Here is a 21,412-nt window from a genome sequence, read left to right as displayed (position 1 = left end):
TTGAATGTCTGCAGAGAAGGAGACTCCACAACCCCCCTGGGCAGCCTGGGCCAGGCTCTGCCACCCTCACCAGGAACAAGTTTCTACTCATATTTAAGTGGAACCTCTCCTGTTCCAGTTTGTACCCATTGCCCCTTGTCCTGTCACTGGTTGTCACCCAGAAGAGCCTGGCTCCATCCTCCTGACACTGCCCCTTTCCATATTGATCCCCAGGAATGAGTCCCCCCTCAGTCTCCTCTTGTCCAGCTCCAGAGCCCCAGCTCCCTCAGCCTTTCCTCACACGGGAGATGCTCCACTCCCTCCAGCATCTCCATCGCTCTGCGCTGGATGATCGTGTGTGTTCCCACCTCCGTGCATGTGCCGCAGTGTGCAAACGGTGCACGAGCGCACACGAGGGCACGCGGATCCTCGTTCCCGCGCGCGTGTGCGCACCCCCGCGCGTGGACGCGGGTTCCCGAGTGTGCGCGGTCCCGGCCGCGCGCGGGACCTGCTCGTGGTGTGCGCGGGCCCGCGTGTCCCGCGTGCGCGCGTGTGCAGGATCCAGCCCGGGTTTTCGGAGTGGCCGGAGCCGGCGGCGCTCCCGGCCGGGGTCTCCGTCCCGAGCGCGCTCGGCGCCGCCGCCGCCCGAGTTGGCGGAGCGGGACCCGCCGCCCCGCGGCTCCGCCGGGACGCGCCGCCCCCCGCAGGGGCTCCGGCAACTTTTCCCTGGTTCCCCGAGGCGGGCCGGGGAAGTGCGGGGAGCGCCGCGCCGTCCCGCCCCGACCGCCGGGATCCCCCTGGATGTGCCTCTTCTCCCCCAGAACGAGCCGCAGCTGCAGCTGGGGGAAGAGGGAGCGCGGAGCCGCGGGACCCGCCGCCTCTCCCGGGGCCGCTCGGAGCCGTTCGGAGGTAGGAGCCGCCGGCACCGCGGGCAGGGGCTCGGGGCGCCCGCGGGCCCCCGCTCTCCGGAGGGGCCGGGATGGCGCCAGACCCTCCGCCGGGCCCGTCTCGCCTCCCGTCGACGGCGGCGGGACCCGGACCGAGGCTCCCAGCGGGGGGCCCGGCGGAGCGCGGGCTGGGAACGGGGTCGGACGGCGCGGGGCGGCCGGGTCCCTCCTGGGTCGGACGGGGCGAGTGCGCTCGGGGGGACGGGCAGAGCGCCCCGGCCCCGCCGCGCTCCCCGGCACGTACACTCGCGCTCACACCCACTCCCACGCCCTCCCGCTCCCGGCTGGGTGGGCTGCTCCGGCCGCGCCGCCGCTCGGCCCACCCGGGGAAGCCCCTTGCAGCCCCAGGAGGGGAGGGCTGGGCTGGAGCGGGGGGCTCCAGGCTCCTGGGCGTGCAGCTCTTCTGATGCCCGGGTGGGGATGTTGGAGCGGGAGCAGCCACCGCTGGAAGTTACTGCCCTGGCCCGAGTGACGCAGCAGCTGCAGGACTGTCCCCGGGCGCACATGAACGGTGGGCAGTGCCACCTCCGCCACTGGTGCGAGCTCCCGGCCATCCGGAGCCTCTTTGGTCGGGCACAGAGCTGCCCGGCCCATCCTGCACATCCCACAGCTGGAGCACACAGCTGGATCCCCACCAATGGTACCCACCGGTTCTGGGCAAGGCTCTGAGGTTTGGTGCTGGGATAATGGGTCCCCCTGCTCCGTGACAACCTGCCAGGCCGTGCGGGGAGGTGTCTGTTAGGAGTGAGGTGCAGGGACATTCTGTGCACCCCAAGGAGCCTCCCAGAACCCACGGTGAAATGCCCAGGTCCCACAGGCTCTGGGGCTGCACTTCTTCCCTCCCCATGGGGCTGTGGCTGCCACAGAAGCGTCCCATGCTTGGGAAACCTAGAATCCCAGAACAGCCATTGGAAGGATCTTGAAAGGTCATCTGGTCCAACTGTTTGTGGGAAAGGGAGCCTGGATGAGTTTATCAAACCTCTCTGGTTTTGAGGGGAGGAGCAGAGCTGCTTTTTGCTTGTGGAGCACCTCGAGTCCTCTCCTGTGCCAGTTCTGAGCGTCTGTCAGTTTTCCTGTGCGCTTGCAGCTGCCCAGGGCAGTGCTGGAGTCACCATCCCTGGAGGGGTTTAAAAGGCGTTTAGATGAGGGTCTTAGGACCATGGTTTAGTGCTGGAGTTGGGTGAGGTTATGATTGAACTCGATGATCCTGAGGGTCTCTTCCAACTGAAATTATTCTGTGCCCAGGTGGCCAAAAAGGCACCAGCATCCTGGCTTGTATCAGGAACAGTGTGGCCAGCAGCACTAGAGGAGTGATGGTGCTGCTGTACTGGGCACTGGGGAGGCCAAACCTTGAATCCTGTGGTCAGTGTTGGGCCCCTCAGCGCCAGAAGGACATGGAAAGGGTGCAGAGGAGGTGACGGAGCTGGTGAGGAGCTGGAGCACAAGTGTGATGGGAGCGGCTGAGGGACCTGGGGGGTTCAGCTGGAGAACAGGAGCTGAGGGGAGACCTTCTGATCTCTGAACTGCCTGAAAGGAGCTTGGAGCATGGAGGGGGTTGGTCTGTGCTCCCAAGGGATAAAACAGGAGGAAACGGCCTCAAGTTGCACCAGGGGAGGTTGAGGTTGGATGTGGGGAACAATTTCTTCCCCAAAGGGCTGTGGGGCATTGAACAGGCTGCCCAGGGCAGTGCTGGAGCCACCATCCCTGGAGGGGTTTAAAAGGGGTTTAGATGAGGTTCTCAGGGACGTGGTTTAGTGCTGGAGTTGGGTGAGGTTGTGATTGGACTCGATGATCCTGAGGGTCTCTTCCAACCGAAATCATTCTATGATTCTATACCCAGAGTGTCCCCCAGCAGCACGGGTGTGTGTGCACCCCTATGGACACGTATGCAGAGGGGCCTGTTTGCCTGTGTGCCTATGTACATACCTGTATGCACAATTATCTGCCCAGCTGGGATCTCGCATCTGTGGTGCTGGAGCCTGTCTGTGTGCCTCAGTTTCTCTCGCTATCTCCTCCTGGTGTTTCGCAATCCCAGTGATGCGATCAATAGAAAAGGTGCATTGGGTGGGTCCTTGGTGAGACCGAGGGGGTTCTTCTGCCAAAATCCTCACAGGAACACAGCAAGTGTACCCAGCCCAGTGCTTATGGCACATCAAAACCCTTCAGAAGCTGCAGAATAACAAGGTGAACAGCTGATAAAATAGCTGTCTCGGAGTGGGAACAAGCAGCAAAAACACAGAGTCGGGTTTCAGCTCTTCCTCATCTGGGTGTGAGGCTGGGATGGGGGGGGTGTTTCCAGATGTGCTTTAACCCCATTGTCAGGCTCTTGTCCCCGATCTAGAGGGAGCGAAGCCCTGGTTGGTGTCCCCTATGGTGGCTCAAAGTGGTGTGGTTGCTGGATGTGTGGACAGAACAGCCAAGGAATGGGAAAGCAGGTGTCTGTGCCATTGATCCACCTCACCGGTGGCAGATACTTCAGGAAAGATGAGTGTCTCCTGGTGGGAGGACAGATCACCCTGCATTCCGCTGCCTCCCGTGTCCTGCCGTCTGTCCCTCAGGATGGCAGGGTGCCTGCATTTCAGCCCCTGCTCTCTTAGCGTCCCTGTGTTTAACGCGCTGGGTTGGGGTGAGGCCGTAGGCAGGAGCTCCCGCAGTCACAACTCAGAGCTGAGCCTTTGTGGGTCCCACGCGTTCAATTTTGCTGTTTCCCCCAGCGCTGAGAAGGAAGGGGAGAGCAGAAATCCGTGTGTGCACCCCCCTTACCCTCACCCCAAACCCTTCCCTTCACCAATACCCCAGCCCTATGGAGGTAGGGGCCAGGCTTTACGCGAGCGATTCGTGCGGGTGGTGCGCGCTGGGGGCCAAAGCAAACAACATGCAAGCCCGTGACAATCGCCTGCCTGCCCTGGGACCACCTATCAAGCACCACCACTCCTGCCCAGCTCGCCACGGCTTCCTGAGCGGCTCCGCTTGCGGTTGGCGGTCCCCGTTTTACAAGCGCGGGGAGCGCGGAGCTGTGAGCTCCCACCCTGCAGCCCCTTCCACGGGCTGTGTCCTGGGAGCCAGCCCAGGCTGGCCTGCCTTCCCCTCTTCCCACAGCACACGTGTGTTAGCGTGTGTTGGCGTGTCTAGGGGCATGTCGGTGCATGGTCAGGAGTGGGTGTGGATGCACGTGGGAGCGAGGGGCTGGGTTGTTTTGCCCCCTGCTGAGGTGCAGCACACAGGGCTGTGCTGCTGGAGGGGTGAGCAGGCTGGGGAGGGACCTCTGGTCCTTACTGATGTGAAGGGCAGAGAGTTTTGGCGTGGGGTGGGGAATAAGGATGTGTGATGTTTTCTGAAGGTGGCAGCCAGGGCTGGAGAAAGGAGGGAGAAGCGAGTTGAGGATGTTCTGAATCTGTCCTGGCATGGTTGTGTCTGCCCCTTTCCCTCCACACAGCTCTAAAATCCCCCCCGAGCTGGTTCTTTGCCTCATCTTATGCAGGCGAGGGACCACCTTGGAACGAGCTTGGCAGCCCAGACCAGCGTGAGATCACGACCCCGAATCATCCCCTTTCAGACCCCCTGAACCTGAAGCAATGTGCTTTGTGGCAGCTGCGGTCCTGGGCAGATTAGCTGCCCCATGCAGAGGAGCTTGGGCTCGCCCTAAAGGCCTGGCCTAACCGTGGGGTCAGATGTGCAGCGAGGCAGCCGGGCGGGAGGTCTGCACGTCGGTTCTGCTGGAGGCAGAGCTGAGGAAGCCGTGTGGTCCCCAGCGCAGGAGAACGGGCGTCTTCCAGGCGAAATCTCACCCTCTTTGCCCCACCATCCCGGGCATTTTCTTGCGCCCGGGGGGGCTGTAGAGCAAGCAGGACACAGAGCTGGGGAGGAGCTGCCTGGGGATGCAGCTGGGATGAGTCCCCTCGATCCGGGGCTGGCGCCGGTGTCCGCTCTCTTCTCTTGCTACTGAGAACCATAGAATCATTTCAGTTGGAAGAGACCCTCAAGATCATGGAGTCCAAGCACAACCTAACCCAAGTCTAGCGGTAAACCATGTCCCTAAGAACCTCGTCTAATACTTGCACCGATGTGCTGCCGCTCGGTGCCGTGTTCCTACTCTGCCCGGCTCACCGCTCCGTCTGAGCCGTTGCCGCAGTGTGGGAAGGCAGATCTTAAGCCAGATCAATGTTTTTCCTAAGGCCCCGTAGGGTTAAACCAATTGGGCATGTGGCTGACCTGGGGTCAGTAGGCGAGCGGAGGCGGCTCAGGGTTTGCCCACCCCATGGATGGAGGGGGGGAAAGGAGATGGAGCGGTGGCATTTTGGGGTGGTTTTCCCCACTCTCCGTCCTGTTGCACCGCTGAACCCCACTCTCTGCTCCGGCCCCCCCCTTGCACCCTCAGTGAGTCAGGGTTTGGGGTGACGGGGCCTGCAAACATATAGTGGTTCCCCCTTAGCTACTGTTGTAGCTACCGATATGCACACGCGGACAGTCCACACGTGTGTAGACACACACAAGCACACATGCACTCAAACATAATCTGTGAGTCCATACAAACAAGCACCCCCCCCCCAAAAAATAACCACGCATGAACACAAATCCCCCTCCACACATGCAAACACATATGGCCAAACTTGTGCGTTCGCGCACCCGTGCTCGGAGAAGCGCGGACGCTCCCACGCATGCACGCACAGAGCCCTCCCCCGGGCCCCCCATGCTGGGGGCCGTGCTGGGCGGGTTGATGGATTGTGCCACACACAGCTCAGCGCTGCTGGTCTATCGGCTGGGATCTCGGCTGCACGGGCTAATCCAGCCCTGACATCACATTCCTCCACAGTGGGACTCCGGGGCGGTTAACCCTGCCGGGGCTGGGCCGGGGGCAGGAGCTCGTGGGGACAATGCCGGGGCGCAGATGGGGACGCTCGCCACCCCGTGTGCTGGGCTGGGTGGCAGCCACCCCGTGCTGCCCCCATGGAGCGGCTGAGGGACCTGGGGGCTCCTCTGCCTAGGACCCTTGTGCATGTCTGTGCCCCAAAATACTTCAATCCCGTGCTCAGTTTTGGGTCCCTCATCATCATCAGGACATGGAGAGGGTGCAGAGGAGGTGATGAGGGGCTGGAGCACAAGTGTGATGGAGACTGAGGGACCTGGGGGGTTCAGCTGGAGAACAGGAGCTGAGGGGAGACCTTCTGATCTCTGAACTGCCTGAAAGGAGCTTGGAGCATGGAGGGGGTTGGTCTGTGCTCCCAAGGGATAAAACAAGAGGAAACGGCCTCAAGGGAAGGTTGAGGTTGGATATTAGGAAGAAATTCTTCATGGAAAGGGTTGTTGGGCATTGAACAGGCTGCCCAGGGCGGTGCTGGAGCCACCATCCCTGGAGGGGTTTAAAAGGCATTCAGACAAGGTTTAGGGACGTGGTTTAGTGCTGGAGTTGGGTGAGGTTATGGTTGAACTTCATGATCCTGAGGGTCTCTTCAACCAAAATCATTCTATGATTCTAACTCACGGCACCTTTGGCTTTTCCTGGGCCCGGGGGTGCGGGAGCCGTCCCGGTGCAGGCGGGAGCTGGGGGCTCTGCCCGTCGCGGGGTGCGGTGGGTGCACCCCACCTCCTCCTCTTGCAGACGGGTCTTCCAAGGGTGTGTGATTCCCCGGTCAGCGCCAGCGTCTGTCTGTCCCTCGTTCCTGCCAGCTCCGCTCCACCGCCCGACTGTCATCCCGTGGCACAACTCACTCCATCTCCTTTCCCTCTCTGCCTTTTGCGCCTTCTCCTCTGTCTCCTTCTCTCCCCCCCGCCCCGTTCCCCGGTGTCCTCAGGAAACTGGAGCCAGATGACACATTTTAGATGTGTTTGCAGGAAATAAAAGGCAAGGAGCCGGGGAGGAGGGGGATGACCAGTCCTGACCCCCTCCCGCGCCGTGTTTCGGAGTCTGGAGCCAGCCCCGCTTCTTGCACTGCTCCTGCCGCTGGCTGCGCTCCTTGTTTTCTTGGCAAGGGGAGAGGAGGAATGTGTTTCAGTTTGAGTTTCTTGGCAGGAGGAGACTGAGGGAAGATTCCCCTCCATCCCGGCTGCGCCTGGCTCTCAAATTTATGCCCATAGGCTGCGACTTGGGTGGGCCGCGGCGCGGCGCGGGGGAGGCGAGCGGCGGTGGGGGAGCTGCGGGCCGGTTCCCGTCGGCTCCCCGCGTCCCCGGCCCCCTCCGGCTTCTCTTGCTAAGGGGGCCACCGGGCTCTGGGGAGCCCCTGTGGGGCTGGGGGAGCATCCTGTGGGTCCTGGGCACTTTCTGCCTTGCTGGTGCTCCGCGGGGGGGTTGGAGAGCACCGCGTCGCTGCCATCGCGCCCGCCTGGCACCCACCTCTCCCCAGCCCTTGCCAGGCTGGGTCTGCTCATTGAGCTCTCCCCCTTTGCTTGGGATGCAGGAAAGAGGGGCTGTCGTGGCACAGCGTGGCACAGCGGGACCCCGACCCTCCCGTGGTGCCTGGGTGGCTGGGAGCGGTGGGGACCAGAGCCCCGCTGAGCCTTCCCCAGTTCTACATGGTGGGCACGGGGGGGACACAGAGCAGATGCCACCCTGGGTGGGGAGATGGTGCATGCGGCTCATGAGTCCTGATGCTGGAGGTAATGAGCCTCGTGCTACCTGCCTGTGTGTTCCCCGTGAACGGTGGTGTGCTGTGCCCACGTGTGCTCCGCGTGTGCTTACACGTAAAGCCGTGCACACGCCTGTGCCTTGCGCCTCTGCGTGCCTATGCACATGCAGCTTTCCGTGCGTCGCACGGGACGTGCGTGTTCTCTGGTGTGCACAAGCGCTGCATTTCGCACGGGAGCCGCGTGCACGCACGTGGAGCTTCTGTGGTGGTCGCCCTGCAGGGGTGTGCACGTTGTGTGTGCGTGCACGGCTACAGCGGGTGGTGGGCACAGCAAGGTGAACGCGGCCAACAGTCGGCAAGGTGGAGGGGACATGGCAAGGGCTTCATGGAGGGCTTGCAGACCCTCTGTCCATTCGATATTGGGGTGGGTGGGACGCTTCCCGTGGAGCTGATGCCCCAGTCATTGCAAGGCAGGTAAGAGGCCCCTGCTCTGCCAACCCCCACCTCGTTTCCTACGCATCGCCACCACCTTCCTGGGTACCTCCCCCGCTTTGCCTGCCCTGCTGCCCCCCCCCATTCTTCCAGGCTGACACTCTCACAAAGCCCCTAGACGAGCTTTCAAAGGGGCAACTCATGCGGAAGAATTGCTGCCCCCCTCGCCTCCCCCGGGCTCCGAACGCGACGCAGCGCTTTCCCAGCAGGGTGAGGGGCTTCCACTCCCCCAGACCCCTTGTTTGGGGTGATCCCCCTTGTGTCTCAAAGGAGGGGGGTGAAGGGGCGGAAGGCTTTGTTCCCAGCAGCACTCATGTGCGTCTCCCTCACCCTGTGGCTGTTTGTCCGTCCAAAGCGTCTGTCCTTCAGACAAGCCCTCCGGGGTCTTGGGGCAGGACGGTGGCCGTGGGTGGCGATGGGGCCGTGGGCCAGGATGGGGTGCAGAGGCCAAAGGCACAGCCAGAGCCGCGGATCTGAGCACGGGGAGGGCGCTGGGTAGGAATGGCCCCCGGGCACAATGCAGGAGCTGCGGGGACCCGTGAGGAGCGCAGAGCAGGGTGCCAGCTCGGCGCTGTGACCGAGAACGGTTCTAACCATCTGTGCCTTGGTTTCTCATTTGTGCAGTGGAGTTGTACGTGGAGATATTCATTGGTGGTTGTTGCCGAGTCAGGTCCCTCACAGCCCGGTTCCTCTGCCCAGGACCCTTGTTGTGCGTGTCTGTGCCCCAAAATACTTCAATCCTGTGCTCAGTTTTGGGTCCCTCATCATCATCAGGACATGGAGAGGGTGCAGAGGAGGCGATGAGGGGCTGGAGCACAAGTGTGATGGGAGCGGCTGAGGGACCTGGGGGGTTCAGCTGGAGAACAGGAGCTGAGGGGAGACCTTCTGATCTCTGAACTGCCTGAAAGGAGCTTGGAGCATGGAGGGGGTTGGTCTGTGCTCCCAAGGGATAAAACAAGAGGAAACGGCCTCAAGTTGCACCAGGGGAGCTTGAGGTTGGATATTAGAAAGAAATTCTTCATGGAAAGGGTTGTTGGGCATTGAACAGGCTGCCCAGGGCAGTGCTGGAGCCACCATCCCTGGAGGGGTTTAAAAGGCGTTTAGACGAGGTTTAGGGACGTGGTTTAGTGCTGGAGTTGGGTGGGTTATGGTTGAACTCAGTGATTCTGAGGGTCTCTTCCAACCAAAATGAGTCTATGACTCTATGGAAACGATGGGGAGAGGGTTTCCCCCTTAGCCCCCTGCCCTCCCCGCCTCGTCAGTGCCCCTGGGCCCTGCCTTTCCCTTTGCCTGGGGCTGCGCTGGGGCTGCCGAGGTGGGGGGCGCAGGGTTTTGTGTCCCCGGGTGGGAGGTGTCAGGGGTGGCCGCAGGGTGCGGGGAGGCGCGGGGGTCCCCGTGGGATCCAGGGGCTCCGGCCGCCTGCGCTGCCCGGGGCAGCCCACCCTTGTGCTCCGCAGGCCCCGACCGGCTCCAGCCCCACGGGGAGGACCAGATGCGCCCCTGAGCCCGGCCGGGCCCCGCCGCGATATGTTCAACCCCGTCAGCGCCACGGCCGCCGGCTACGCCGAGCACTGCTGCCTGCGCCCCCCGCATGGAGCCGCCCCGGGTGCCACGGGGCCACAAGGTCGGTCACAGCCACCTCGCCATGGCTTGAGTGGGGGTTGGCACGAGGGACACCCGACTTCAGTTGGGTTTCCTTTCCCCCTTTGTGCCACCTTCCCAAATACGTCTTCCTATCTTTCTCCTCCCCGCTGGCAGGACTTGATTTCCCCTTGTGCCGTCAGTCCAACCTCACGAGCAGCCACTGTGGTTATGGGGCGGCGCCAGGAAGCGAGCATCCCGGCGGTGGTGACGGTAAGGGTCCGGTCTCGGGGGGCACGGGGCAGGCGGGGGCTCTACACGGGGTCCTGGGCTGTGTCGTGTGGGGACTGCGGGTGTGGGCAGCGCTGGGGACATTGACACCGGTGATGGGGCTTCAGGGATCTTCACAGAATCCCAGAATGTCAGGGGTTGAAGGGACCTGGAAAGCTCATCCAGTGCAATCCCCCATGGAGCAGGAACACCCAGCTGAGGTTCCACAGGAACCAGGCGGGTTTGAATGTCTGCAGAGAAGGAGACTCCACAACCCCCCTGGGCAGCCTGGGCCAGGCTCTGCCACCCTCACCACGAACAAGTTTCTGCTCATATTCAAGCGGAACCTCCTGTGTTCCAGTTTGCACCCATTGCCCCTTGTCCTGTCACTGGTTGTCACCCAGAAGAGCCTGGCTCCATCCACCTGACACTGCCCCTTTCCATATTGATCCCCATTAATTAATCACCCCTCAGTCTCCTCTTCTCCAGCTCCAGAGCCCCAGCTCCCTCAGCCTTTCTCTCTCCTGTGTGAACAGAAGGGTTTGTGTTGGCTGTGGCCAAGGCGATCAGGAGCTTTTCTTGGGATGATGGCAGCTGTAGCAGCAAGTACACACATGCCAAGGGGTTTGGGCACCCTATAGGAACACTGGTGGCTGTGGTAGGCAGGGGTGACACTTTTGAGCCTTGCGTAGCCTGGAGTATAAATGGAGAGAGGAGTGGCTGGGGGGCAGCCCTGCAGAAAGGGGTCTGGGGGGAGACAGCAGTGGGTCCTGGTACCCGAGATCAAACTGCATCGGGGGGTGCGTCAGACCCCGCGGGGGAAGGAGGGGACTGTCCTGCTGTGCTCAGCACCGCTGCGGCCTCACCTCTTCTCCCTGCCATCCAGCGATAGGTTCGTGGGAATGGTTCAGAGCTGTGCCAGGGGAGCTTTAGACTGGACATTCGAAGCATTTATTTGCCAAGAGGGTCGTCAAACACCAGAACAGGCTTCCTAGAGGGGTGGTCGATGCCCCAAGCCTCTCAGTGTTTAAGAGACATTTGGACAATGCCCTTAATAACATGCTTTAATTTTTGGTTAGCCCCGAACTGGTCAGGCCGTTGGACTAGATGATCGTTGTAGGTCCCTTCCAAATGAAATATTCTATTCTGTTCTCAGAAGCTAACCAGCACACTCAGGGTACTCCTCCAGGCTCCAGAGCACCAGGCTCGTGTCCTCGGGGGTTTCTTGAGCCCCCTAGGACCCACGCTGAGAGGAGTGCCCCCCGCTCTCTGCTGCCATCCCAGGCTCACGGTTCTCAACGCCCCGTGGTGCAGGCAAACTGGGCAAGAAGCGGGCACTGTCCATCTCGCCTCTGTCAGACTCTAGCATTGACCTGCAGACGGTAATCCGCACCTCACCCAACTCCCTTGTCGCGTTCATCAACTCCCGCTGCGCCTCTGCCAGTGGCTCCTATGGCCACCTCTCCATCAGCACCATCAGGTGGGCACCAGACCTCAGCCCCGCTGGCGTGTGTGCCGTGTCAGGCCGGGGTGAGGGCCAGGGAAGGCGGGAGCAGAGCGATCCAGTGGGTTACGGAAGGAGTGGCTGGGAGTTCAGGCACCTGCCCCTCTGATGGTGTTGTCCACTCATCCCTCTTGCTCTTTGCAGCCCGTCACTGGGGTACCAGAGTCCACCGGCTCAGCAGAAGGGCCAAAACCACCTGTATAACCACACTCCGCCGCCCCCCCCGGCACCGTGTAGCTCCCACGAGCACCTGCCCGCCCGCCCGGGGCTCCTGCACCACGGCCCGGCTCGGGTGACCCTCAAACACTGCCAGGTAAGGGCGCCCTGCATCCCTATGGGTGGTGCATCCCGCAGAGGGGATGGTCCAGCGGGCATCTCCGTGCTGACCGCTTCCCATTGCCCCCCTACCACGGCAGCAGCTCAAGTTGGAGTGGAGCCTGAGCAGCCCCCTGTCCGTCAGATACCCAGAGGACAGATCTGAGGGTGACATCTGCAGCCCAGCTTCCACAGGCACCCAGGTACTCCCCAGCCCTTGAGACCCCCCTGCTTCCCCAGGGCGCCACACTCCGCCCTGTGACAGCGAGCACAGAAAGTGGCACCGGGGAGCGCTCACCTGGCTGTGCCCCCCCAGGACCCTTTGCTGGGGATGCTTGATGTTCGGGAAGATCTGGAGAAAGAGGATGGGAAACCGGAGTCTGAGACTGTGTACGAAACCAATTGCTACTGGGACGGCTGCGCCAAGGAGTTCGATACGCAGGAGCAGCTGGTGCATGTGAGTTAGGACCTGCCTGGGTACTCCCAGTCCCAGAACCTGCCCTCAGGGTGGCTGATGTCCCCGTGTCAACCCCTCTGCTAGGACTATCCCATACTGGGACGCTCCCCTCCCACCCCTCGCCCTGAGAACTCACTGCGTAGGTACATGGTGTTCAAGTTGCCCATAGGAAGGGAGGGAGGGATGTGCATCCTTCGCTTCTCGTGGGCTGGTTCTTTGTGACCCTCCCGTGCCATGTCCACCTCCGGCCTTCCTCACCCTGGGGCAGCTCTCCTGAGCCTCCAGACTTCTCCTTTGTTCTTCATCTCCCTCCAGACACTCCAAATCTGATCTCTGAACCTTCGGTGCCTCCAGACTTCTCCTTTGCTCTTTGTCTCCCTCCAGACACTCCAAATCTGCTATAGCCCCTTCACCACCCCTCAGACCACCTTAACTCCTATGTCTTCTCTTGGTCCTCCCAAAATAGCCCCCAGCCATCTCCTGTATCCCCTCTCTCCTCCACACACCATCTGACCACTCTGTTTTCCCCCAACCCACCATCCCAGCCCCTCCATGTCCATTTCTCCCATGAGATTCTCTTTGGCCATGTGTCTCCCTGACCCTTGGCACCCTCCCCAGTGCCACCAGTGATGCCCCTCTCTCCCCAGCACATCAACAACGAGCACATCCATGGGGAGAAGAAGGAGTTTGTGTGCCACTGGGCAGCGTGTTCCCGGGAGCAGAGGCCCTTCAAGGCTCAGTACATGCTGGTGGTGCACATGCGGCGCCACACGGGCGAGAAGCCTCACAAGTGCACGGTGAGCTGGTGTGAAGCTTTGCCGGGGTGCCTTGCGCCAGGCGGAGCTCAATACAGGGCTCATGTGCTACATGGCACCGAGGGGGACACGTGGTGGCACACACAGGGTGGTCAGGAGCGGGGTAGCGCAGGGTGGAGTGGGGTTCATACGTGGCAGCCCATGTGATGGATGGCATGGAGATGCACGTGGGGTGGAGGGGTTTGTAGTGGGCGAGGTGCAGTTTGGTGTCGTGGTTGAAGCCGTGGCAACGCGACCACGCAGCCGCTCACTCACCTCCTCCATCACCGCCCCCGAGAGGGAGAGAACGGAAAGGGAAGGGAGAAACTTGGATTGAGATGAACACAGCTTAATAAAATAATAAAATGCTAATACGCTGCTACTAAATAGATACATAAAGTAGAAATAAAAGATGCTCAAGGCTATTCCCTATGAACTCTGTCCACAACTGAGCAGGCAGTGCCAGGAAACGGCACCTGGTCCCAAAGCCGATCCCAGAGAGAGAAAAGAGAGGGAAAAGGCAGAAAGGCTCAGAGGCCTCTGCAAAATGGTAAAAGCCAAACTAAACGTCCCAACCAAAAACTCCCCCGGCTGCACCAAAAAGAGCAAAGAGAAGAACCAGAGAGATCGGAAGAACCAAAACCAGAAGGTCCCAAGTGTCCTTAAATAATTCACAGGATGCTAATGGGCTGGACCGCTCTGGTTGCTCAGTGTGGGTGTCAGTGCAGCTCTGTCCATCCATCCCCTTCCTCGCTGCCTCACCCCTGTGGGCAGAGCTCAGAGTGTCCTTGGCTCTCAGAGCAGAGCCATTCAAACCATGAACCCTGTGCTGGGCTGGGATCTGCTTGTTCTCAAACTGAGTGCAAACCATGAGCTGGGAAAAGAAAGGTTTGTGATGCAGGAAGAAAATCAACCCGTTTTCAGTCCAAGCAGCACACGCGGCCCTGTGGACAGTGGTGGGACACAGGCCAGAGGGGTCCCGGGCTGTGCGGGGCTGCGGGGACGTGCGCCTGGAGGAGGGCAGGGGCGTTGTGCGTTGGTTGGGAGATGCGATGCGTGTCCATGGCGGGTGCGCCGTGGGTGCGTAGCGTGGGGGTGATGTGGGGCAGGGTCTGTTGAAGGTGTGTGGCGTGTTTCACCCTGCTTCCCCGCGCAGTTCGAGGGCTGTAGCAAAGCCTACTCCCGCCTGGAGAACCTCAAGACGCATCTGCGCTCACACACGGGGGAGAAACCGTACGTGTGTGAACACGAGGGTTGCAACAAGGCCTTCTCCAATGCTTCCGACCGCGCCAAGCATCAGAACCGCACTCACTCCAATGAGGTACAGACCCACCTGGGGCTCTTTGCACCCCTTCGGTCTCCCCGTTTGCCCCCTGGTTAGTCCCATAATCTAAATTCCTAACATTCCCTATTCCAAGTGGACTCAACCTCTTGATCCCTTCCCTCTTTCAGTTCTTGGGCTGACTTGTGAGGAAGGGGATGGGTATTTATTCCCTGCCCAGCTGGTACTTTGCTGGGAGGGGTCTCTAATTGGAGTTAAACCCTCCCTCACCATTCCCACCATGTTTCCTGGCAGAAGCCCTACGTGTGCAAGATTCCAGGCTGCACCAAGCGCTACACAGACCCCAGTTCCCTGCGCAAACACGTCAAGACCGTGCACGGCCCCGACGCCCACGTCACCAAGAAGCACCGAGGGGATGCGGTGCCAGGCCGTGCGCTGCACGCCCCCGGCGGCCTCCCGGACATGAAGCAGGAGAAAGACACAAATGGCCCCACTGAGGCTCGGAGGGATGACGGCAAACTCTTGGTGCCAGACGTGGCCGTGGTAAGGAGCTGGGGGTGTGGGGACGGCATGGCCAAGCCTGTCGGAGTGCTCGGTTTGTGTGGAAGAGGAGTTGTCTCTGCATCTCCATATTGGCGGGGAGAAATTTGACGAAATATAACAAGGGCAAGTGTAGAGTCTTGAATCTGGGCAGCAACAACCCCAGGTTCCAGTGTAAGCTGGGAATGAGCTGTTAGAGAGCAGTGAAAAGGGACCTGCGGGTCCTGGGGACAGCAGGGTGAGCATGAGCCAGCACTGGGCCCTTGTGGCCAGGAAGCCAATGGGACCTGGGGTGGGTTAGAAGGGGGTGGTCAGTAGGTCAGAGAGGTTCTCCTGCCCCTCTGCTCTGCCCTGGGGAGACCACACCTGGAATCTTGTGTCCAGTTGTGGCCCCTCAGCTCCAGAAGGACAGGGAACTGCTGGAGAGAGTCCAGCGCAGCCACCAAGATGCTGGAGGGAGTGGAGCATCTCCCGTGTGAGGAAAGGCTGAGGGAGCTGGGGCTCTGGAGCTGGAGAAGAGGAGACTGAGGGGGGACTCATTCCTGGGGATCAATATGGAAAGGGGCAGTGTCAGGAGGATGGAGCCAGGCTCTTCTGGGTGACAACCAGTGACAGGACAAGGGGCAATGGGTGCAAACTGGAACACAGGAGGTTCCACTTGAAGATGAGCAGAAACTTGTTTGTGGTGAGGGTGTCAGAGCCTGGCCCAGGCTGCCCAGGGGGGTTGTGGAGTCTCCTTCTCTGCAGACATTCAAACCCGCCTGGTTCCTGTGGAACCTCAGCTGGGTGTTCCTGCTCCATGGGGGGATCGCACTGGATGAGCTTTCCAGGTCCCTTCAACCCCTGACATTGATTCTGTGACCTGGTGGGCTGTGGGCTCACAGGCTGTGTAGTGGGTGTCTGACCCCCTTTTCCTTGATCACTGTCTCGGGCACCCCCAGAAGCCGCAGCCCAGCCCGGGTGGGCAGTCGTCGTGCAGCAGCGACCACTCCCCGCTCGGCAGCACCACCAACAACGACAGCGGGGTGGAGATGGCGGGCAACGCCGGCGGGAGCTACGAGGATCTGTCCACGCTGGAGGACGCGCTGCCCGGTGAGCCCATGGGCACCTCGGGGCTCATGACCCTCCACAAGCTCGAAAATCTTCGCATTGACAAACTGAAGCAGATGAGGAAGCCGTCAGCTACCAAGGGCCTGAGTTTGCCAGCCATCCCTGGAGCCGGTGAGAATGTGGTTCCGTTCTATGTGTCCTGTGGGCACTGAGTCAAGAGGGGTCTGGTTTGCACGCAGAGAGGTTTCCACACCTTTTCACTACTCCTGGATCTCTACGTGTGGGCTCTGCCCCATCTTTGGACTTGATCATAAAGGTGTTTTCCAACCTAAATGATTCTAAATGGTCTTCTACCCCCTCTTTGTTGGCACCACCAGGAAAGAAGCCACATCCTGGTGCTGGAGGGGGTTGCCTGTTCCCGCTCTGGCCATGAACCATATGTTGACCTAAAGAAAATGGGAAAAGCAACAGCAACTCCAGAGTGTCAGAAAATATTTAACGTTCAAATGTGTTCTCACACGGACCAAAAAATCTGCCCTACTCAAATACAAAGCCTCTTGTTGGCAACACCTGTGACCACTTTAGAATGACCCAGTTCATTGCATGATGAAGCAACTTTGTTGGTCAAGCAACCAGTTTGGCACAGCGCTATTTGCGGTGACTTTTGCTTTCTCCGAGAGGCTGCAAATAATGAGATGTAGACATTAACACCTTGTGAATACATTTTAGCTATAGCTTTATTCAGCATGACTGTAGCAGCAAACAATCATTGAAGCTTAAAGAGCATTTTTAACATAAGTACCAAGGCCTCATATTTGATCTGAAACTGTTTTATTTTAAGGGAATAGTGTTTAATTGAATTGTCCCCAGTGCCCTGGTTTAACGGCTCTTTCTCTTCCCTCAGGCCTGCCTGGGGAGGTACCCGGCGTCCCGGTGCCGCCGCCGGCAGCGTGGCAGCGGCGCATGGCGGAGCTGTCGGCGGCGGAGCCGGGGCTGCCGCTGAGCGAGCGCCGCAGCAGCACCACCAGCACCGTGAGCTCGGCCTACACCGTGAGCCGGCGCTCGTCCCTGGTGTCCCCGCGCCCACCCGGGGCCCGTCTGGGTGGCGAGGCGGGCGGGATGCCCGGCGGGGCGGGCCTGGCAGATGGCTACGACCTGGTGTCTCCGGACGAGTCGCGACGCTCCAGCGCCTGCGAGGGGCTGCCGGGTGTGGGTACCCTCACCCCGGCCCAGCGCTACCGCCTCAGGGCCAAATACGCCGCGGCCACGGGCGGGCCACCACCGACCCCGCTGCCCAGCGTGGAGCAGGTGTTGCCGCATGGCCACGGCAGCTCGCCCGGGGGCTACCTCGGGACGACGGAGCCGCGCTTCCTTGCGAACGGTTTGCCGCGAAGGCACAGTTCCAATGAGCATCCTGGCTACGTGGGCGGCGTTCCCCCTCACCTGCTGCCTTGGAACGGTGTCCGGCGGGCCAGCGACCCCGCGCGCACCGTGGCCAACCCTCCCGCTGCGACCAGGGTGCAGCGCTTTAAGAGCGTGGGTAACGTGAACGTGCCGGGAGCGGGCAGACCCGCTCTGCAGCCGGTGGGTGGTTCCGACGCCAACCTGCAGCGCCACGTGTTCTCCCCACGGCCACCCAGCATCAGTGAAAATGTCTTCCTGGAGACGGCGAGCATAGAGGGCCCTGGAGCAGGCGTGGAGTCCGGTTTGCTGGAGATGGAGCAGTACTTGAACTACCCCGAGGAAAGCTTCCCGTGCCAGGGTGCGGAGCTCCAGTGCCTCTATGCCAGCGCTCAGCGGACCACGGGGGGGATGCAGCTGAACCCGGGAGGGCACAGGGACATGGAGGAGGGATTGCTTCAGTCCGACTTCTCCCTTCCTCAGTGCCAGATGAACCAGCACTTCGCGACCATGCACGCCGGCGGCGAGCCCATGCCAGCTCCGTGGGATGAGCCTCCCCAAGGCAATCTGGAGCTGAGCTCTGGGCAGTCGAGCGTCAGCGCCTCTGTGTCGGCCGTGTCCGGGCCGCACTGTCACCATCCCAGTCCCGAGTACCTGCTCCCCAGCTCTTGCGGGCAGCAACCCAAACTTGTGAGCTCGTGCCAGGATCGAGGTTTTGCTGGGGGGCACCGGCTTAACCGACTGCAGATCAAATGTGAGCAGCGTTACCCAGTGCCTGCCCCGGCGCTTGCTCCCTGCCAGAACGCCAAGCTCGCGGGGCCCGTGCAGCCTCCGGCATCCTTTGGCCAAGCCATGAGTGCAGGGCCTGGTGGTTACCAGGCTGAGGAACTCAGTTACATGGGCATATCGAGCCCGGATGCTCGAGGAGCCCAAAGCTCCACCATGCAGAGCAAAGAGGCGATGGTCTGTAGCTACGTGCAGGCTCAACAGGCTCTGATGTGGGGTGACCAACCGGCTCCGGCGGCAGGGGACGCCGGTGTGGGGCTGGGCGCTGAGCCCGGGCAGTGCCAAGCCATGCAAGCACCGCTCTACCTTAGCCCCAAGTACTCTGGTTACCAAACCAAACCAGACCACCTGCAGGGCCCACCAGAGCCCCAGCACCTCCTCAGCACCCCGTGCTTCCACCCAGAGATGGTGCCGCACCCGCCCGGTGGCCCCAAACCAGCCGGTCACCAAAACAGTGTGAAATACGCGGGCGATTGCTACGCGGGGCTGGACCCCAGCACCCGGCGTGCGCTTCGCTTGCCCCCCGCCCGCCCCACACCCGAGGGGCTCAGTGATTCCCAGTATCGCCCGGGCCAGGTGGGCAGAGGGGGACATAAGGTGCTGGGCCAAATGGCATCAAGCTGCAGGGGTCCCCGGCACTACGGTGGGAGCTTGGAAGGACTCAAAGGCAGCTCGTGTTACCACCTGGGCTCGGGGGAGCAGGTGGCCAACAGCCTGGACTCTCTGGACCTGGAGAACACGCACCTTGACTTTGCTTCCATTGTGGAAGATCCAGAGACGCCTGCGCTGCTGCCCGGGCCACCAAGCCCTGCCGGTGGCCTCCTGCTCGCTGCGTCCGGGGGTGCCAACATGGCCGTGGGCGACATGAGCTCCATGTTGAGCAGTCTGGCGGGGGAAAGCCATTTCCTCAACTCCTTGTCCTAACCGGGAGGTACCGGCCATCAGGGAGGGACGTCCGCAGCCGGGGGGAGCCCAACCGCATCGGGGCAGAGGCGCAAAGTCCCTGCTCACGTGGAGATTTATGGCGTGAAGCACCCCGGGGTGTCCCCTTGTGCAGTCAGTGAGTGTCAGGCTCCCAGGGAAGGGACATGGCTGGGTCCCACACGCAGCCCTAAGCCCCGTTAGGTGCTGTGGGTCACCCCTTGTTGGGGGGAACTGGTTTGACAGTCCTTCCATTCCAGTGCCTGGAACCTTTCGCTGCCTCCCTCTGGACACAGTGACCCTGGGCAGCCTTGATGTCAAAACCAAAGAGTCCTACCTGCCCCACATGTTCCCATTACACCCCTTAAATCGTCGTCTTTGTCTTGACTGCAATCACTCCTTGCTTGGCAAGGCCACCCCTTCCCTCCAAGGGACGGTGCCCGTCGCTCCGTGTCTGTCTGTCCGTCCGGTGGGTGTTATCCCAGCCTTTGTTTGGGAGGAAAAGCGGCGCCTCCCGTCCCCATTGAACCCTTTCTCAGGGGGCTGCGAGCCGTGGGTGTTTTGACCCACGAGAGCCCAGTGCAGCCCTTGGGGGTCCACAGCGTGCGCCCCATAAACCAAGCACACGCAGATCTCGATGTGGGGATGAGCTCGATTAAGTCGCGCTTTTCTCTGGGAGGTTTAAACGTTGTTCCGCAGCAAGGAGGACCCTAAATCAACAATATCTCTCACTCAAAAGGTAGAAAAGTGCTTTCAAAAGCTGCCGCTTCCCTCTTCACCTTTCCCCACCCCGATTTGGGGGACTTTCCCATTGCACACACGGAGTGGGAGCCGCCACCAAGGCGCGAAAATAGCCCCAACACCCTAAACCTGGGTCTGCAACGGGGGAAAAACGTTAATTAATCAATAAATAGAACAATTTGGCGGGCGGGGAGGGAAAAAACCCCCAAATGAAAACAGCTCAAGCGCCTCTCGCCGTGTGCAGCTGCTGCCCCCTGCTGGCGGGACGCGGCACTGCAGGCGGGACAGGGCGCATGCGCAGAGCGGTGAGGGGTGGGGCCTCTGGGGGCGGGGATATGCAAATGAGCAGAGCAAGCGCTCGAACTGGCTGCCGGGAAAAAAGAAATGGAATATAATGTTCCGATTTTATGCTTTCGGTCTTACTGACCAAGCAAGGTGAACAAACCTGCCCAAAGTGACCCCCCGAACTCACCCAAATCCCCCCATAGTGACCCCAAACCTCACCCATTCCCACACCCCCGGGCAGGCTCTCTGCTCGTGGGGGTGTGTCCTGTGCAAGCCACGCCCTCTACAGACCCCACCCCTCGTTGGGCTCCGCCCACGGGGACACGTCCCCAAAGAGGCTCCACCCCCTCCCTAGAGGCAGTTCCCTGCTCAGTGGGGGCGTGTCCTTTGCAGGTCCCGCCCATTCCAGACTCCGCTCACTTTCAGGTGGGCCGCCCCCGGGGGTGTGTCCCAAACAGGCCACGCCCCATAAAAAAAGCTCCGCCCCCCACCCCAGGGTGGTTCCCTTTGCAGGCTCCGCCCCTCGCCCCACCCCTTTTCTAACCGAGACTATAAAGGGCGGGCACAAAGCCCTTCCAGTCACGTGGTGAAGGCTCCACCCTCCAGCATTTGCGTTACTTAGTTAATCGTGCTCATTAACTGACTAATTAACAGGAACCCCGAGAGCAGCGAGGAACAGCTGGCCACGTGCCCTCCTGCTGGCCACGCCCCTTCCTGCTGGCCAAGCCCCGTCCAGCAAACCACACCTCCATTCATCTGACCACGCCCCCTCCAGCTGACCACACCTCCATTCATCTCACCACGCCCCCTCAAGCTGACCACACCTCCATTCATCTGACCACGCCCCCTCCAGCTGACCACACCTCCATTCATCTCACCACGCCCCCTCAAGCTGACCACACCTCCATTCATCTGACCACGCCCCCTCCAGCTGACCACGCCTTCCCCGGGCACAATGGTGGGGTGACGAGGATCTATGGGGCAGTTGTGGGGGGGTCACAGGGTCCGTGGGGCTCAACAGGGCTGTTTTGGGGTGAAACACCCCATAAGAGGCCAAACACCCTGCAGGTGTGTGACCCACAGCCCCTATACTGCCCCATAGCCCCCCCAAATGCGCCACTTAGTGACTGCAAACTGCCCCATAGACCCACAGCAGTGCCACACAGCACCCCAGAACCACCCCCCAGCGCCCCATAAGCCCCCTGCACTTGTGGGGCAGCAAGGGGGTGGTCATGAAACCAACCCCCACCCACCACAGTGACCCCCAAACCCCCCAAAGTGACGGGTTCTGGAACCTCTTTGAGGGGTTTCGGCGTCTCCCATGATGGGGTGGGAGGCGTGGTCACCGTTGCTGTGGCAACGCCCAGATCTCGCCAGCAACTCCCGCGAGATCTGAGGCTGCGCGGCCGGGTCCTAAAGCGCGGCCGGGAGCGTACAGAATCTCCTGGGGCACGTATAGCACCGCTTGGGTTCGTATAGCACAGCCTGGGTTACATATAGCACC

The 21,412-nt window shown here is 61.1% G+C and overlaps 1 protein-coding gene across 2 annotated transcripts; it reads left to right on the top strand.

Annotated features, from left to right (window-relative positions):
- Positions 1 to 627: 627 nt before the first annotated feature.
- GLI1 (GLI family zinc finger 1) lies at positions 628 to 19,256 on the top strand. Of its 2 annotated transcripts, none has more exons than XM_071799902.1 (12): positions 628 to 888; positions 9,439 to 9,605; positions 9,740 to 9,835; positions 11,117 to 11,312; positions 11,481 to 11,649; positions 11,756 to 11,854; positions 11,968 to 12,108; positions 12,756 to 12,905; positions 14,059 to 14,223; positions 14,479 to 14,727; positions 15,666 to 15,945; positions 16,679 to 19,256. In XM_071799902.1, the coding sequence occupies exons 2-12, from the start codon at positions 9,509 to 9,511 to the stop codon at positions 18,883 to 18,885; spliced, it is 3,849 nt and encodes a 1,282-aa protein (XP_071656003.1). In that variant the 5' UTR covers positions 628 to 888; positions 9,439 to 9,508; the 3' UTR covers positions 18,886 to 19,256. The 2 variants fall into 2 exon arrangements, with proteins under 2 accessions (XP_071656003.1, XP_065715108.2); XM_065859036.2 differs by having other exon boundaries at positions 11,753 to 11,854.
- Positions 19,257 to 21,412: the final 2,156 nt, after the last annotated feature.

This window comes from Patagioenas fasciata, chromosome 28 (genome assembly GCF_037038585.1).
Source record: "Patagioenas fasciata isolate bPatFas1 chromosome 28, bPatFas1.hap1, whole genome shotgun sequence".
NCBI classification, from domain to species: domain Eukaryota; kingdom Metazoa; phylum Chordata; class Aves; order Columbiformes; family Columbidae; genus Patagioenas; species Patagioenas fasciata.
This window is presented reverse-complemented; position numbering and strand designations above follow the sequence as displayed.